General features: G+C 43.1%; 2 protein-coding genes across 3 annotated transcripts in view; one reads left to right on the top strand and one right to left on the bottom strand.

Annotated features, from left to right (window-relative positions):
• LOC310679589 (uncharacterized protein) overlaps window positions 1-3797 on the top strand; it is a 260057-nt gene extending 256260 nt beyond the window's left edge. Inside the window, exon 5 of the mRNA XM_083445117.1 lies at window positions 3543-3797. Coding sequence (XP_083301243.1) covers window positions 3543-3609 — 67 coding nt within the window. The 3' untranslated portion in view covers window positions 3610-3797. The remainder of the gene's footprint in view (window positions 1-3542) is intronic.
• LOC310679591 (uncharacterized protein) overlaps window positions 1723-18704 on the bottom strand; it is a 36098-nt gene continuing 19116 nt past the window's right edge. Inside the window, exons 3-5 of one of the 2 annotated variants that reach the window (XM_083445122.1) lie at window positions 12959-13063; window positions 3507-3571; window positions 1723-2957 (exon numbers count right to left, since the gene is read on the bottom strand). In XM_083445122.1, the coding sequence (XP_083301248.1) occupies window positions 2948-2957; window positions 3507-3571; window positions 12959-13063 (180 nt within the window). In that variant the 3' untranslated portion in view covers window positions 1723-2947. Of the gene's footprint in view, window positions 3572-12958; window positions 13064-18704 lie in introns of both variants that reach the window. The other variant, XM_083445121.1, reaches the window with a different exon arrangement.

Below are 18704 nucleotides of genomic sequence, written 5' to 3'. Positions count from 1 at the left end.
GTAAACCCCATGGAGTTCAGATAAGTATATATAGGATTGCAGCCTGAAGCACTTGACTTCAGATGGATCACGACTTCCCACACAGCAAACAAGCTTAAGTTACGTATAACAAGTGCAAGGGATTCAAAATCATACTACTCTTAATTGCTGGACTTCAACCTGTTCGAGAAATAATAATAATAATAATAATAATAATAATAATAATATCAGAATCTGAATCTTCGGTGTCAGACGAAAGATCACAAAACAGTACTGAGTTAATTCTATATTGCTGAGTAGTAATATAGAATCGTGTGTGTGTGAAATATCAGCTTCATTGAAATAGAGATCTGGGTCACGAGATATCATTAGATGCTCGGGAATGGGTTAAATATACTTCAATAAACCACAAGCGTTAACCTTAAAGAAAATTTTATTATGCAATGGTATCTCATACCCTCCAACATTTCTCCAATGAAAATAGGGGCATCCTAAGGAAAAGTGGGACATTCCGGGATCAAATCAGATACCAGGATGGTTTCTGTAAATCCAGGACTGTCCCTGGAAAATAGGGACACTTAGAGGGTCTGGTATCTAACATCAGCAGAGCTCAATTTTATATACAGAACAACAAGCGTTGTATACCGGTATTGTTAAATAAATAGCGCTGGACTGGTCCAATATATATACATATATATTCTGGTGCATGGTTATAAAAGAATTAGAAAACATCCAACTCATGCAGCCAATTTTTATTTTTAAAAATCCATGGAATGCTTGGAATATTTAGTCCATCCTTGATTATCTTGGACATACGTATCTTTAATTCTTGGCCTTTTTCTGCCTTGTGTAATCAAGGCTTCTACTGGCATGCAAGGACAGAAAGAAAGCAAAGCCTCCAAATGCCCTTTGCAGAGGTGGATCAGCTGGAATACGCCTACACTAACGTTAGAGGTCAGGGAATCACCTGCACAATGCTTCTTATTCCTCCCAAGCAAAGAGCCTGATCAGCGTAGCTTTTACCTGACTATTCCTGTTAGATTAAAAAGAAGAACTACACTCTCAACCTCTCCGGTGCTTAGATAGGAGCGATAAATCATAAATATATGCTAACATGATTTCCTCTTATCTGACACAGTGAATTAAGACGGTTGAGCACAAACATTTATAGCGGGAATGACAAACGCTTCCTTTTAGGTATGCAGCATCAAAACCATTAAGTTTTATGGTAAAGAACATTTAAAGCTAACGCAAGCAATATACATCAGTGCATTAGTGCACTAAGATGTAGTTGCATGTGTGCACAAATACGGCGTGTGCACACAGGAAGACGCTGACCATACGAATTAAGAGAAAGCTCTACCCTGTTTGAAAATGATTTGCCAGAAGGTCTGGCTCCAGTGCAGTTCAGCATTATGAGAACGAGGCTCATCTATGTTCACCCCGACCCCCAGGCTCACGCGGTCCTCTCCCTTGCTTCTCTCCCAGCACAGCCCAAGCCCTTTCACTGTTGCTGTTTAATTGTCCTTTGTTGCGTCATCCAATCCTGAGGTCAATCTAAACTATGGTTTGTGCAAACCAGCCCCTTACGGTGGCTGATGGAGCTAGATTATTATTTGACTGCATCGGCCTATCGTTCTGCTGCTTTATTTTGTATTGGAAAATTAGCGAGATGGAAGTGAAGGTTTCTGACCTCATCACAGCCACTTCACAGGAGTATAGAGGAGAACTTCCTAGACTAGCTTCGTTTTTATAACATCAAATCATGGATTAGCAAAAGGATGGGGAGCCTTAGATGTTCTAAGTCAATGGTCAGAGATGATGGGAGTTGTAGCAACAGCTAGACGGCCACAGGTTTCCCTACCCTGATTTAGTGCTACATCTAAACCAAACCAATGTCTATCAGTGTTGCCTGGTCAGCGAAAATTATCTGTGAATTTCTACTTTTGACAGCCTTATTTTTTATTTATTTTTTAAACTCCCTGGCTTGCATTGCTCTTTTTGTTCAGGCAGAATCATATGACAAACCACAGAAATAATAAGCAGCTTGAAGATTCCCTCTCAGAACGGGATCATGGAAATGAGATTTATTTGATTGGATCAATATTTGGGATTTCATGGAGGAGAAGGGATTCAAATGCGCCTTTGAAATTTTTACTTTAATGTGTTCATTTTCTTTTCAATGGCATGCCAAACGTCCTAGGATTTAGAAACCTGACAGGTAATAGGGAGAATGTGTAGCCAGGAGTCTTCTTGGAAAATCCCACCCCAATTGATGGCCCTAACTTAAATCAACATAAATCATTTAGTGAAATATTTGGTCGAAAAATGCCCAGGGCATGGATTCTGAATTACTTTCTGCCTTAGTCCTTTTAAGCTGCTGATGAAATTACGGGCGAGCAGTAATCAGTACTGTTTTTCTGTCCCAAGGTTTAAAACAGCAACTACAAAAGACCAAGGTGTGCCATTATGAGCTTTTCATGGTGCAATTCGTTGCACAAGCCTACGTGTATTTACCTGGAAGTAAATCTTTCTGTGGTCAGTGGATGTTACTCCCTGGTAAATTTGCTTAGGATTGCAGTCTCAGTTACTGAGAGTCTGAAGATAGCATCATAATGAAAAACAGGTTTATAAAACTCAGGTGTGTATTTATTTAGATAGATAGATAGATATTAGTTTCGACAGAATCCTGAGTTCCAAGCAAACAGGACTGTGTGATCAGAAGGGAGTGTTCAAAGCACTGAGAATAGCCTTCACTTGGTTGAAACACAACCGGTACCCTATAACAAGGGTGGGGAACCTCAGCTCCAAGCTTTTCTGTCTGGCCCTCAGGACTCTCCAAAGGTCGCACCATTTTTGGCTGCCCTCCATGGTCTCTCTCAAGCACTTTTGCCGGGCTAGAATGTGTCCTTGCTTCATCATCATCATCATGCTGGGATGACCCATTTAGCTAGGATGACCCTGGCAACTATGGGCAGCTTCGAAGACATATAAAGACATAATAAAATGTCAAACATAAATAATAACAATCTGATCCGATACAAAAAAGTCACAATAGCTTTAAAATAAAAACTTGCATCACTTAAAGCAATACTCAATAATCAATTAGTATCTAATACAGTGGCACCTCGGGTTACAGACGCTTCAGGTTACAGACGCTTCAGGTTACAGACTCCACTAACCCAGAAATAGTACCTCGGGTTAAGAACTTTGTTTCAGGATGAGAACAGAAATCGTGGGGCCGCAGCAGGCGGCCCCATTAGCTAAAGTGGTACCTCAGGTTAAGAACAGTTCCAGGTTAAAAATGGACCTCCAGAATGAATTAAGTTCTTAACCTGAGGTACCACTGTAGTAAACTGCAGAATTAAATGACAGCAAATAATAATGAAACAGTTTACACTTATCCGTTACAATAAAGAATTACTAAACTATAATCAATCAAAATAAGAGCGAATCCCAATGCCTAAAATACTACAAAACATACAACTCACGTAAAAGGATCAAAGTGAGAAACAAGGATACGCAACTTATAAAATCCCTGAACGCCTCTTCTCTCTTCCCAGCTGCTTCGGCTGTTCCCTTGGTCACCTGGCTGGAGGATGGAGAGATACAGAGCGGGAATTAGTGTAGAAACCTCGGACTTCGGTGTGGCTGAAATGTAGTGAATTGGAATGTGCTTCCTGGAATTTGGCTCACTGCGGAAAGGTCAGAGTCACATCTGTTGCTCTGCCTCCTCTGACATCTGACTTGGCCTAATTTGGCTCTGGTTCTACACAACACCAACCTGCAGCCCTCGGAGAGTTACCTGAGGGAATGCAGCCTGCGGTCTGAGTAAGGCTTCCCTACGCCTGTGTTACCTATATCTGCCAATAAATCCCATCCTCTTGGATCCAACCATTTGTTCCACTAATCACTAGTGCCGTATATTTCAGTATTTGCCCTGCAAATATTGTTGGAAGCTCTTTTGACTTGTCTGGGAGAAAGCAGGCAGATTGGGAACAGGGACATAGTGATGAGAACCCTGCCCCAGACACTGTTGTACATAGTTGGTTGGTTAACCAACAGGCATTGCCTCCTCAGCTGTTTCCCCATTTGAAGCCCTGGCAAAGTCCCTTCCATGAACCTGCTTCTATAAGCCAGTGTGGTGTAGTGGGGAATTGAAAATGGTGGCTCAAAGCTGCCTGCCTCTCTCTCTCTCTCTCTCTCTCTCTCCCCCCCCCCCCCTCCAATTACAACCCCAGGCTGTTCCAGATTTGAGGAAGCCCTTGGGCAAAGCTACTCAATTGCAGAAGGGCCCAAGGTTGGCTCGAGAATACCAGGATCTGATTCCAGCCTATTACAGCTTGTTCACATGACAAGATAGGAGCTTCCATCATCCATCAACTTGGCCCTGATCAACTGATGGGCTGTGGGAGTGTGCCTTGCCCCAAGTTCAAGGAAGGATTTGCATTAAACCTGAAATATACTTGGAGTCGAGAGTGGATTTCTTGCTCTTTATTCAGCTCATAGTGGTGAGGAGGAATGGAAGTTCCCCCAGAATGTCTGCTTTATATACATTATTTACACAATGGGCCCCACATGATTGGCTAATTCCGGGATTCACCTGTAGGCCAATCAGGTTGCGGATTCACTTCCACCTGGAGCTGGATTGGGTGGCTCCTGTGGACCAGTCAGACTGCTGCATTCTGGACCCTATTGTTCTAGGACCAATCAGACTGCTGCCTTTTGGATCCTATTCAACTCAGTACATAACAAAAAAAAACCTGATGAAACAGAGAGAAACAACTGGTTCTGATCAGCTGATGGGCAGTGGGAGAATGCCTTGCTCCAGGATCAGGAAGGAATTTGCATTGCAATCCCTGCTAAAATGGAGGGGAGGGAACCATCTTTAGCAGTGATTTCAAAGCAAACCCCTTTGTGATCCCAGAGCCAGCCTTCAAAGAGGCTTGTCACCTGATGTCATTGTAGCAGCAGGTGATTGACAGGTGGGTGGTGCCCGGCACCTGTCAAATCTGGCCCAAGAGGGGTTGGGCAGATACAGATTTGGCTCAGGGGGTGGCGAGAGAAAAGTGTTCTCACTTCTGCGCTAGAAGGCAGCACAGAGGCAGGACCTGGGAACTGCCTTTTTTATTTGTATAGGTGATTGTTATGAGGACAAAGGAAAATGCAAAATATTGTGAAGCCTTTTGCAGATAAGTGTCATAAAATCTCCGCTCAGCATGAAACCCACAGGATAACCTCACCTTCCTCACTTCCCCCAAACGATAAGCCGAGCTCTGTAGAGGAAGGGTGTGAGAAAATGGAACAAATAAGACAATCATAAAAAACATTTTTAAAAAGCATAACAAGGACAATTATTCATAATAATAGGAAGTGCAATGATCTCGCTGGTTCTTTCAAACTGCCTTATTCTTTCTCAAGAATAGGCAGCTGCCTAGGCTCTCACACATGTGACCAGCGTAGCTTTGCAGTTTTGAGGTCACATCATTAATTACAAAAAAATGTGTGTCTGATTCTCCACTCCATTACTCTGGTTTTATGCCAGTTATCATTCCACTAAAAGTTCCGCAGCTACACCGACATAAAAGAGGAGATTATAAATGATTTCCCCCCCCAAAAAAAAAAAAAATGTAACCCCGTTTTCCTCTTCCATGAAACTAGCATAATCTCCTCTCCTCTCCCCATCCTACACCACATTTGGGATTTTGAAATCCCAAAAGAATCAGAAAAAGGCCCTGGTGGTTTTCTGTGTGTGTTTTTAAAGCAAGTCGTCTTTTTCCAGTTTTATACAGAGTGCTGTAATATTCACACCAGTCCTTTGAAGTTACCCTGGACCACAGCTGATTTGGTGAAAACAGCACAGCAAAGGAACAACACAAAACATTAACTGAAAAGCCAGCTCTTTTCATTTGTTAATTGCCTGGCATGAATTGTTGTTGACACTGGTTTGTCCTCAGCTCTAAATATGTTAAAACCTCCTTTAAGAAAGAGGTTTCAAAGGATACAGTCATCACGGGGTATCCCATACATCCCTTGTGTTCAGATGGAAGCCACCCACCCAAGTCAGAGTTCTTTACTTTCTCAAGAAACTGGAATTTATTGCCCTGAACCCTCCGAGTGCTTCCTTAAAGAGGCCTTAATTTTAAAACCCTGCCCCTCTCGGATGCCAGAAGGGACCCAAAATGATTAACACGTTGCAGAGGGGAGGAAATATGGGATGAGAGCAATTAGCCCAGAATGTAACAAATCTAAAAATAAATTGGCTTCATTTTTGTCTCCCTTGCACCAGTGTAGGCAGAGCAACATTAATTAGTGTAATAGGACAATAGGAATTAAATTGGCTTGGTCACCAGATTTTTGCCAGACGGCTCCGCTGCTGCCGGTATTGCTATCCAACTTCAAAGATTTGGAAAGATGTTGCTGCAAACGCTGGAGAATAGAAACCTGTTTTTCATCAACCAGGCCGGCCTGACAAATTAAGTCTGTGGAGCCATTAGATTAAGATAAGAGCTTATCTCCTCGACTGACATTTATTCAGAGGTTTTTATACTGCTCAGCTAGTAATTAGAGTCGTTGAATTTTTAACACTGCTTTGTCCAGCCACTTGACAACTCGGAGTCCAAAAATATAGTGTTTGAGAGGGCGGTGTTCTTTTTTTCAAAAAGAGAGAGAGAGAGAGAGAAATTAACCCAAGAATACAAAATAATTAGCCTGCAAAGGGTTTTTTTGTTTCCAGAAAAGAACCGTGATGCTAAAGCATGCAGGAAGGTTTTAAGTGAGTCTGTCACGTAATCACTTGTATTCAAAATCTGGCAGCCCCCTTACATTAAGCCTTTAGGTAGGAAAGCTTAGGTATCTTTTCTCTCCAGGATCTATAATTTCTTTCAACCCATACATCTTGCAAAATCTAACATGTTACGAGGGCATAATCAAAACAGTGGCCCTAGTCATTAATGACTGCCTGCTGTTTTACTCGCCTAATTCGGTGTACAGGCTGTGATTTTTCCAGGGGACTTTCAAAAGGAATTTCGCTTCATACGGCTGATTTCACTGCAAAAGGTTTATTTTTCCTGCCCTAATTTTTTGTTATAATAGCAAACTGATTGCTCCACAATAGGCTGATATATTTGATTTGGATGCAGGGCTTTGAAGGCTGCTTGAGATTAGTAGATCTTACGGGTGTGTTTTAAGCAGCTCGTTTTGAGTAATTTGGAGATCAGAATTGGAATAATAAATTAGTTGTTAAATGGGTGATGTGTTATTTATGGAAATTTGGATGGCTTGTTATGACTGCATCCCGTTAACAGTCCCCAATATATTGTTTACACCCTTCACTCAACATGCTAAGTTTGCTATCTTTAACAACACCACCCTCCCAGGAAAAAAACAACACACACACACACATACACAACAACTCAGAAATCATCTTGGAATAGAAAAATATGAGGCTCTTCTCCAACTAATCCATTTGCATGTTCACTCTTCCTCTTACTGAAAGGAAACAAGCCAGATTAGTAAGCAGCGGGTCTGAGGTGTTGCACCTTCATGTTCGATAGTCTGTGTATCACAGTGATGCCTTATGAAACAAGTGCAGCAGTTTATTTACCAAGGTGCAGACGCCATCTGCACTAGGCATACAAAGCAGTATCAAACCACTTCAAACAGCCGTGGTCTGCTCCCGCCAAAATAAATTCTGTGACCCATCGTTTGTTACACCTACAAAGAGTTGCTGGAAGACCCCTATTTCTCTCAAAGAGCTCCAGTTTCCCAGAGTTAGGATCATAGAATCATAGAGTTGGAAGAGACCACAAGGGCCATCGAGTCCAACCCCCTGCCAAGCAGGAAACACCATCAGAGCACTCCTGACATATGGTTGTCAAGCCTCTGCTTAAAGACCTCCAAAGAAGGAGACTCCACCACACTCCTTGGCAGCAAATTCCACTGTCGAACAGCTCTTACTGTCAGGAAGTTCTTCCTAATGTTTAGGTGGAATCTTCTTTCTTGTAGTTTGGATCCATTGCTCCGTGTCCGCTTGTCTGGAGCAGCAGAAAACAACCTTTCTCCCTCCTCTATATGACATCCTTTTATATATTTGAACATGGCTATCATATCACCCCTTAACCGCCTCTTCTCCAGGCTAAACATGCCCAGCTCCCTTAGCCGTTCCTCATAAGGCATCGTTTCCAGGCCTTTGACCATTTTGGTTGCCCTCCTCTGGACACGTTCCAGTTTGTCAGTGTCCTTCTTGAACTGTGGTGCCCAGAACTGGACACAGTACTCCAGGTAAGGTCTGACCAGAGAAGAAGAAGAAGAGGAGTTTGGATTTGATATCCCGCCTTTCACTCCCTTTAAGGAGTCTCAAAGCGGCTAACATTCTCCTTTCCCTTCCTCCCCCACAACAAACACTCTGTGAGGTGAGTGGGGCTGAGAGACTGTGACTGGCCCAAGGTCACCCAGCAGCTGCATGTGGAGGAGCGGAGACGCGAACCCGGTTACCCAGATTACATGACTACCGCTCTTAACCACTACACCACACTGGCTCACCACAGAGCAGTTACTTGGGAAGAGAATTTGTCTGTGATTCCACTCTGGGGATTGTAGTTGCCTGTAGGGAATAGAGGTCTCCCAACTACTCTTAGCAGCAAACAAACAAGCTGCAATTCCCAGCATGCTCTGGAGGAAGTCGTGACTGTTCAAAGTGGCATGGTAATGCTTTGAATGCATAGCACAGATGGGCCCATATTCAATACAACATGCCTATAACCACTAGGTATGTTGGCCATCCGGGGGAAAGATCTCGACACACACTCCAGGCACTTTGGCCTAGGGGTTAGAGTGTCAGACTAGGAACGAGGAGGCCCACATCCAAATCCCTATTCAACCATAAGAGCTCACTGGCCTACCTCGCAACATTGTTGTGGTGGAGAAATGGGAGAGAAAGAGAAGCATGTACACCACCCTCAGCTGCTTGGAAGAATCATTGGAGGATGGATGGCAGCTAACAGATTGAGGTTGAATCCTGACAAGGCAGAAGTACTGTTTTGGGGGGATGGGGACAGGTGGGTGTGGGGAACTCCCTGGTCCTGAATGGGGTAACTGTGCCCCTGAAGGACCAGGTATGCAGCCTGGGGGTCATTTTGGACTCACAGCTGTCCATGGAGGTGCAGGTTAATTCTGTGTCCAGGGCGGTTGTCTACCAGCTCCATCTGGTACGCAGACTGAAACCCTACCTGCCCGCGGACTGTCTCGCCAGAGTGGTGCATGCTCTAGTTATCTCCCACTTGGACTACTGCAATGCGCTCTACACTTTTGAAGGTGACGTGGAAACTGCAATTAATCCAGAATGCGGCAGCTAGACTGGTGACTGGGAGTGGCTGCCAGGATCACATAACACCGGTCATGAGAGATCTGCATTGGCTCCCAGTACGTTTCCAAGCACAAATCAAAGTGTTGGTGCTGACCTTTAAAGCCTTAAACGGCCTCAGTCCTGTATACCTGAAGAAGCGTCTCCACCCCCATCATTCAGCTCATCATTCAGATCCAGTGCCAAGGGCCTTCTGGCAGTTCCCTCATTGCAAGACAGGGAACCAGACAGAGGGCCTTCTCAGTAGTGGTGCCCCCCCCCCCCCCCCCCCGTGGAACACCCTCCCATCAGATGTCAAGGATTTTTAAAAGACATCTGAAGGCAGCCCTGTTTAGGGAAGTTTTTAATATTTAATGCTGTGTTGTTTTTAACACATTGGGAGCCGCTCAGAATGGCTGGGGGAACTCAGCCAGATGGGCGGGGTATAAATAATAAATTATTATATTATTATCATATATGCTAGAACTTTAGGCCTCTGCAGTTAAAATGTATTAAAGGGCTTTGTTGCCCTAGTACAACAAATCTACTTTAAAAGAGAATCTTGCCCTTTGTGGTTTGGTAAGTGATGGGGAACTGCATTGAAAAGGGGGGTGGGTGGATGACTAATTGGAAGGTATATAAACATCCAGCAAAAAGAAAGAAAGAAAGAAATCAGGATGGATGCCGGACAAATGCTCATTGCAGTGTAACATCCCCATGAGCAAATCCAGATGAAGGCTCGATAAAGACCAGATATGATCTAACCTCTGCATTAGCTTTGCGCAAGCAAATCAGGAATGCTCCATAAACAGGCCATCTGGAGGGGCTCTCAGTTTCACCTTCATTCCTTAAACAGTGTTATTGACAATTCAAGCTGTCCAAGTGATCAGTGTTGGTTAGATCAAAAGAAAATTCTTGCAACACAGCTCAGTTATTACTACTTATAAAGCATTTTGCCTTCTAGTTTACAGAAGTCCTGAACTGCACATTGTCATGTTCCATAGTATGCGTTGCAAACTGGTATCTATAAGGCTTGCAGGGCCTCAGCTGCCAATTAAGATCAAAACTTTTTACAAGAAGTCAGCTGGTTCCGAAAGCAGTTGTGGCTTTCAAAAGTTGGCTACATGTAAACTGTTGGATAGTTTAGATGTGAGAAGACATTTCAGTAAAGAACAAACTCAGGATTTGCAAACAGATTATGATTTTAGGAATGAGATCTGAATTAATTGGGATTTGAATATTTGAGTATATAGACCCTGATTTTGCTGGACGTCAAAGGCAAGAGGTAGAACCCAGATCTCATTCTGCCGAATTATTCAATGTTCACAGTATGCGTCCAGCAAATTTCCTCTTCTGAGTGTTCCAAAAAGATTAACAAGACTATGGAATAAGCATTGGACTTCACAGCTGAAAAATAGGGTGGAGAATGCTAACACGGGTAGAATGACTCTTGATGTCACAAGCCCATGTAATTATTTCTGGTTCCAACTGGCAATATAGGACTGTAATGTCCAAAGGAAAAATATCTCCTTGGAAAGTTGCAGATTCTGTGATTACTTGCTCTTCCAAAGCTATTCCCTTTCCCCAAAATATTTGGAAGTTTCTCTAGACATATGTGGAATTCCATGTTTGGCATTTCCAATGTCTTTTTCATTCTGAAACAAACAGATGAGGAGGGATTGGGACCAAAGATCTTTTTGCATTTGCTTTTTCAGAGGGGCAATCTGGTTTGAAGTAGACTCTGATCCCCTGCAGCAAAGTTTTCTTGCCAACAGACAGATACCCTATCAGAAATGATATTGCTTGCAGCCTTCCACTCACTGCCCTGTTTCCACTGGCGTTAACGGAGCCAAGTGCAATGGCAGAACATGCAGAATACTCTCTGCCTCCTTCTTGTTTATGTTTCGCCATTGATCCAGTGGGTTTCAGTATGGTTAACGAAAACGATAAAAAGTCTCGTGTCAAATTCATGATGAAGCAGATGTATTGTGGCATACCCTTTTGTCAACATCGTTGCCTGAGACATGGAGTTTCAAATAGAGCTTCAGATAAAGCTGTATTGATCCAAAACCAATCAGAAGGACAAGGGTCCCTGAGGGTGCCTGGATCACGGCTGAGGTCTTCCCCTTTGACCAGTGGCTGCTCTTTGCAGGTATGATATGGTTCACCAGGCTTGGGAGATTCTTCAGTGTCCACTTCACTCGCTTTGCTGCAGAGCTTTGATCCCATCAACCATCATACTCCAAGGCTCACCTAGCAAGGGCATGAGAAGTTCACCCAGTCCTTGGCTGGGAAGCCACTGAGTGGCAGTGGCTGACATGCCCAGGAGATGCTGCCCTCAGTATGACAAGTAAGCCCACAAGCCCACGCTTCATTATTGGCTCTTTATTTGCAAATCTTATTATATTTCAATAAATATAACCATTCCACCAATACGCTGGCTCTAGAGTCTTCTTCAGGGACGTGGGGGCAATATAAATATGCATTTAGTTGCTCACATATATGATAGAAAATTACACTGCCATAGGGTTTATGTCCTCTTATAGGATTGCATTTCAAATGGTTCCATTTTACAGGTGGACATTCCATTTTAGTAGTGAGATCGAGCACTGGGTAAGGCAGACAGTGAGCAGCAAAGCACAGAAAGCTGTGTGGTGTTGATTTACTTTACATGCCCAAATTTAGCTATGCAAAATACATAGATAGAAGATAGATAGATGATAGATAGATATAGATAGATGATAGATGATAGATAGATAGATGATAGATAGATATAGATAGATAGATGATAGATAGATATAGATAGATAGATGATAGATTGATAGATGATAGATGATAGATGATAGATGATAGATGATAGATATAGATGATAGATAGATAGATAGATAGATAGATAGATGATAGATAGATAGATAGATAGATAGATAGATAGATAGATAGATGATAGATAGATAGATTAGATAGAGAGATAGATAGATAGATAGATAGATGATAGATAGATAGATAGATAGATGATAGATAGATAGATAGATAGATGATAGAGATAGATAGATAGATAGATAGATAGATGATAGATAGATAGATAGATAGATAGATAGATGATAGATAGATAGATGATAGATGATAGATAGATAGATAGATGATAGATAGATAGATAGATAGATAGATAGATAGATAGATGATAGATAGATAGATGATAGATAGATAGATAGATATAGATAGATAGATGATAGAGATAGCTAGATATAGATAGATGATAGATACTAAAGACTACTTCACAGATTACAGTTTTCTAGCTGAGATTCCTCTCCAGTTAGGAAAACATGTGTTTACCAAAATGCGCAAAGCATCGCATGAGTATTTCTTATATGCCATGAATGCAGCAGCTGGGCATAAGTGAAAAAGCAACAACCACTTTTGCTACACTCCATGTATTACGATAAACACAGGTTTTCCTTCTTAGAGATTCTCTCTGTAAGAAAATTATAATGAATGGAGCATCTTCAAGATTGTTCAGAAATCCATCCAAGATGTCTCAAGGACACGTATCGACTCACTTGAATTCAGATGCTACATCTGGGAAATCTTGGTCAAACTAACCTGTTCAATCGTGCACATGGCATTTGTATTGCTTACCTTAATGCAACTCTGGTCTCCTGACTTCCAGCTGTTTGTTGCATCCGGAACGCTCCATCTTCTCATGCTCCCGACAGTTGGGACATCATAATCCCTCTTCCTTTCCTGAAGCAATTTTGCAAAGTTTAAATATCAATGATGCTCCCCCTCCCCTTGGTTTTCAAAGACATCACCAACATCTGCCCAATTAACATTAAATCAAACAGGTGTGCACGTGTCGTAACTTAAACATTGTTTTATAAACAGCCCACCTGAAACATTGGGGTGTTGCAAGGCTGATTGAGCTATCAGCATAGGAAATGCTGACAGACGCACACCTCTTTACCCAGAAAGCCAGGCTCACTAACCCAAAGAGAAAAAACACTGCAACTGTTTCTAGGGATGCTGGACAGCCTCACAGGCTCTCTCAGAGATACCACCTCCTCTGCTTCCCCTGCTCAGTCCTGTGTGAGAGCCGAGATGCAGTGGCTAACAAAGTGATCAGCTGAGGCACCTACAGCTGATCAGCTGGTTCCAGGACACAACACATCCTCAACAGTGGCGTAGCGTACATTGCCAGTGTCCGGGTAAAGGCAAGTATTGGCCGGGCAGCGGTGGCAATGGTGGTGGGGTAGGGTCTTCCCAGCAGGGAGAGGGAAGCGGCGGTGGCCATTTATTTTATTATTAGCGTTCATTTATTATTCTTATTTATTTTCTCATTTTTATTATTATTCATTTCATGATTTGTTTACACCACTTGATTGTTTTTTTTAAGAAAAAAACCTGAAAGCAGATTATTTTTCTTTTGAATTTTGGCACCCCACTCCACCCCACCCCCAAAAAATGTGTGCTTGGGGCAACAGCCCCTCTGCCCCCCCCCCAACCCAGCTATGTCATTGATCCTCAATGCACTTCATTCAGGAGGTCACTCACATTGCCTTCGGTGCTCCATTCGAAGTTGTGGTGGTCTGCGTGCCGGTCTGGTAGCCCCAGCAAATGTTCAGCTGTGACTCCCTCTAGAGGCAGTGCTACTCAAAGGAGAGGAACCTTGGAAGCTGCCTTATTATGATGGGTCAAAACATTGGTCCATTTAGCTCAGTGATGCATGGACTGATTGCCAGAAGCTCTCTTAGTTTCCAGCACACTCACAGCCCAAGCTGGATATGCTGGGAATTGAAGCTGGAACCTTTTAAAGCATGTACACTAGTGGTGAACTTAGACCTAAGCATGGACAAAGTTGACCATAGTGGAGGCAAGGGTTTTTTGTTTTGTTTTTAAGCACCTGATGTCTTGGCTCATAGGATAATCAGAACAGCCAATATTGCTGGCCCTCAAGTTCTTACTGTATTGAAAATGTAGTTGCCAACAGCCAGTGTGGTGTAGTAGTTAAGAGTGGTAGACTCGTAATCTGGTGAACTGGGTTTGATTCCCTGCTCCTCCACATGCAGCTGCTGCGTGACCTTGGGCCAGTCACACTTCTGTGAAGTCTCTCAGCCTCACTCACCTCACAGAGGTTTGTTGTGGGGGAGGAAGGGAAAGGAGAATGTTAGCCGCTTTGAGACTCCTTCGGGTAGTGATAAAGCAGGATATCAAATCCAAACTCCTCCTCCTCTTCTTCTTCTTCTTCTTCTTCTTCTTCTTCTTCTTCTTCTTCTTCTTCAGTATTCCACCTTTAAGCTGCAATTCTCTATACACTTACCCAGAAGTAAGTCCTCTCGAACTCAATGAGACTTACTTCTGAGGAGACAAGGAAAGGATTGCTCTGCTTGCGTGTGTTACAAGAGACCCCTGCTTCTCCCTCCACAGAGATTAATCTCCATGTTGGAAAAAGTAATTTACAAAGTGGCCTTTAGTGAGACTCTGTTTTATCAGTCTTATATTGGAGTGCCAAAGGATAATGTGGGACAACAAATACAGCCGAAGAGAAGTCATTTAAGAGATGGCATTCACATCAATACTCCTTGCTCGAGTCTGCAAACAATGCCACTACAGGACTGTGAATATCAACCCGCGTAATCCAGGTTGCAATATAAAAACCACCATTGAACAAGTTTTCATCTTGCACAAATATCACCCAGACGTTGAAGTGCAGATGATTTTCAAGCAATTTCCTTCTCTGCCATCACAAAATGAAATGTAACCAAACTCATCCATCGCATCTTGTTTGGAATAATAGACAGGGGGGGGGGAGAGAATCCTGTTTGGGGGAATTTAGCACAGCTGCTAGAAACAGAGGTGTCCAAACCAACACAGCCTATCCGCAGAGTCAAATATAATTTAGGGAAGTTTCTATTTGCATCTTCTCAAATAATCCCCAGCATGTGCATGTACGCCTGCGTTGTTGAGAATACGCAAAAGAAACTGCAATCCCAAAGCAATTCAGTGAGATGGGCTGCAAGGTGGCTGAATAGCGCAGAGAAACCTGTAGTGCAGAGAGGAAGAACTTATTACCCTCCAAGTATTACTAAGACTAGAACTCCCATCATTCCTGGCCAAGAAAGGTGGGGCTGATGCTATCTCATGGCATCGTATGAAAAACTCAAAGCAGTGCATAATTGCAATGTAAGTGGAATCCTGCTGAATCAGAGTAGATATACATTTGTTCCAACATTCTGCTTTCTCCAGTGGTGACCCAGAATTTAACTACGTGGTTCTAAACTGCTCAGAAGTTTTACTTATAAACCACTTAGGGGCTTTATTTACAATTAAGTAGCATGTAAATTTTGTTAAATAAACTAGCAGTGTAGTAGTCCTCTTCTATTGTTTGCGAGGTGCTGGAGACTTTCCAAGATATACAGTGGTACCTCGGGTTACATACGCTTCAGGTTACAGACTCCGCTAACCCAGAAATAGTGCTCCAGGTTAAGAACTTTGCTTCAGGATGAGAACAGAAATCGTGCTCCGGCGGCGCGGCAGCAACAGGAGGCCCCATTAGCTAAAGTGGTGCTTCAGGTTAAGAACAGTTTCAGGTTAAGTACGGACCTCCGGAACGAATTAAGTACTTAACCTGAGGTACCACTGTACTGTCTTTAAATATGGAGGCTCCATTTAGCTTACATGCCCACCAGTAGACATTCAGCGCAATCCTATGCATCTCTACTCAGAAGCAACCCCATCTGAGGTCAATGGGGTTTACTTATCATCCAATATGGCAGCCTCAGTCAATTAACAAATAAATTGCACTACCAATAGCAAATATCTGCTCCCACTGTGCCATAAAGGAGGACACTTTCACTTGCCAGTAGAGGAGAGGAGAATAGAATACAATAAATATTGACACCAACAAGAGCTATTCAGACAAAGGACTGTGTTGCTTCTTACTTTGTACCCTTTGGGTGGGGCTAACCTTTTAATCAAAATTAAAATGGTCAAATCTTGCTCGCGACTTAAGAGTCATAGAATAGTGCTATCTCCTCTTTTGAATCGGAGCTTCTTTTGCTCTGGTGTAAAGTAAATCAAACTAGTCTCCATGCTAGATGATAGATACATCAGACAAACTTCCTCCACGATACGTAGCCAGCAATTTGTTTTTCACTACAGTAGTTTCTCGCAATCTTAACTCAGATGGAACACAGCAAAGATTGCCTGGTAAGAAATGCAAAGTGATTTTTTAAAAAAATGGAGAGGGGGGGAGAGACGAGAGACTGATATATATGGCTGTAAATGCATACTGCAATATATTTATTCCGGGACTCCCCCAATGGTATTCTGATACCTACAATATAAGTTTTGTCTGCCTGCCTGCAGTCACAACCTTTCCTAGCCCTGCCATCCCACAAAGGTGCCTGACAATAATAATGATGATATTTATATTTATATATTTATATGCCACCCATCTGACTAGTAAGTATATTTGTGTTAGGGGAAATTGATTTGCAAAAATTTGACGAAATTGCATACAAACATGGGAATATTATTAGAAATTAGCTGATGAATCTTCATGAGGACATTGATGCAAAAATGTGGAGCACTGAAATTATGATGGCGGGAGTGGGGGGGCGAGATGAGAAATTCAAAGAAACTGAAATTACCCCATTGCCCATCCCTGATGGCCATGACTACAAGCAGGCATGTGCCAGCATAGCTCCACATATCCAGGAATCTCAGGAAAACAGGGTTCCCAGTTACATGGAGCCTTGCCAGTATTCATCTCACTTATTTGAATGACTAGAGAAGAGTCTCCAGTCTGGAGAATCACACAAGGGGACGGGGCGTCTATATCTACTAAGTGTGACCCGTGGTCACACTTGTGGCTAAAGCTAAAACCCCGTTTGCAAGCCAAATGTCCTACATTTTAGGAGCAGACAGGAAATATTGTGCGTGGTTCTACTCATTCCAGCCGTATATTTTATGGGCGGGTACATGCCATGATGGAGAAGCACTTTAAAATGCTGCAAACAGACTGGAGCCTATAGGGTAGGGTGGCAAGACCATGTGGTACAACCAAGTAGTGTTCAGGACAGGGGTGGAGGAACGTGGGTGCAGTGGGAGCGGTCCACTCCGGATGTCACCGCTGAGGGGGGTGACAAAATGCCGGGTGGCACTCACCATGGGACCTGAAGTATGCCCAAGCCACACATCTCTTCTGGGAGTGACACAGTGGCTTGGGCGCCCCAAACAGTCCGCCCACCACCTCCTCCACAGCTGTAAGGCGGCTGAGTGGGAGAAGGCAGGCAAACTCCTCGGAGGCTCTGCGGAGCATCCTGCCCCGGCTCACCCCATCCCTGAGTGCAGGGAATGCATGCCACCCCAGGCACCCAATTGGCTTGCTCCGCCGCTGGTTCAGGACTGTCTACACCAGGGGAAGGACAGGAGCCACATGCCGGTGGTAGGCAGGGCCAGCGGTAAAAGTGGGTGGAGCAACAGATATAAAATTGACCTCTATCCTCTATTCTCCATTCAGGTAAGCAGGAATCAATAAAAAAGATCAAGGTCACACTCCAGACAGGTAAAAACACTCAGGCAGGACAGGGGCAGATTTAGGTTTTCTGAGGCCCTAAGCTATTGAAGGTAATGGGGCCCTTTATACGTCCAGCTGTCCTTTGTCAACAACAAATTGTCACTGTTTTTGGTGTTGAATATAAGCAACATAGTGATTTATGGACCTAATAGGTATTTAAAGCCATTTGCACATAACAAAATGTGTATTTTATCAAAGTAATTGTTGAAGTGAAATACAATTAAGAAGAAGTATATTAATAGTGAACACAAAACACTGTTGCTGCATGTAGGTTTTATTTTATTTGCTTTTTATCTTATATTTTGGAAATGTACACCCAGGTGTTTTTCCCCTTTAATTTTTTTTTTGGGGGCCCAAGAGAGTGGGGGGCCCTAAACTATAGCTTGTTTAGCTTATATGTAAATCTGGCACTGAGGCAGGATGTGAAGTGAGTCTGGGGAGGAATGTGGTCTAAGGAGAGTCCCATGGCCCAGACAGAGATGCATTTGATTCCCCGGGCTCAAGGTTTATGCTTCACACAAAACAGATCCAGGCTTGCATGAAAATATATCATGCATGAAAACATATTGTGCCCAAAATGCAATGACCTGATGGCAAAGTGCTGAACTGCCAGGTAACAAGACAGAGAATCCAAATTATTTGTCCTGACAAAGGACCATTCAAGTCAATGAGACTAGTCCATTGTCAGTGCCCTAGTAGTTTTCCCTATCTCAGACCCTATTTTCCAGGGACAGTCCCGGATTTACAGAAACTGTCCCAGTTTCTGGTTTGATCCCAGAATGTCCTGCTTTTCTTCAGAGAAATGTT

This window comes from Podarcis tiliguerta, assembly GCF_965153285.1.
Source record: "Podarcis tiliguerta genome assembly, chromosome: 6".
Taxonomy (NCBI): domain Eukaryota; kingdom Metazoa; phylum Chordata; class Lepidosauria; order Squamata; family Lacertidae; genus Podarcis; species Podarcis tiliguerta.
The sequence above is the reverse complement of the archived record's forward strand: the minus strand, read 5'-3'. Positions and strand labels throughout refer to the sequence as shown.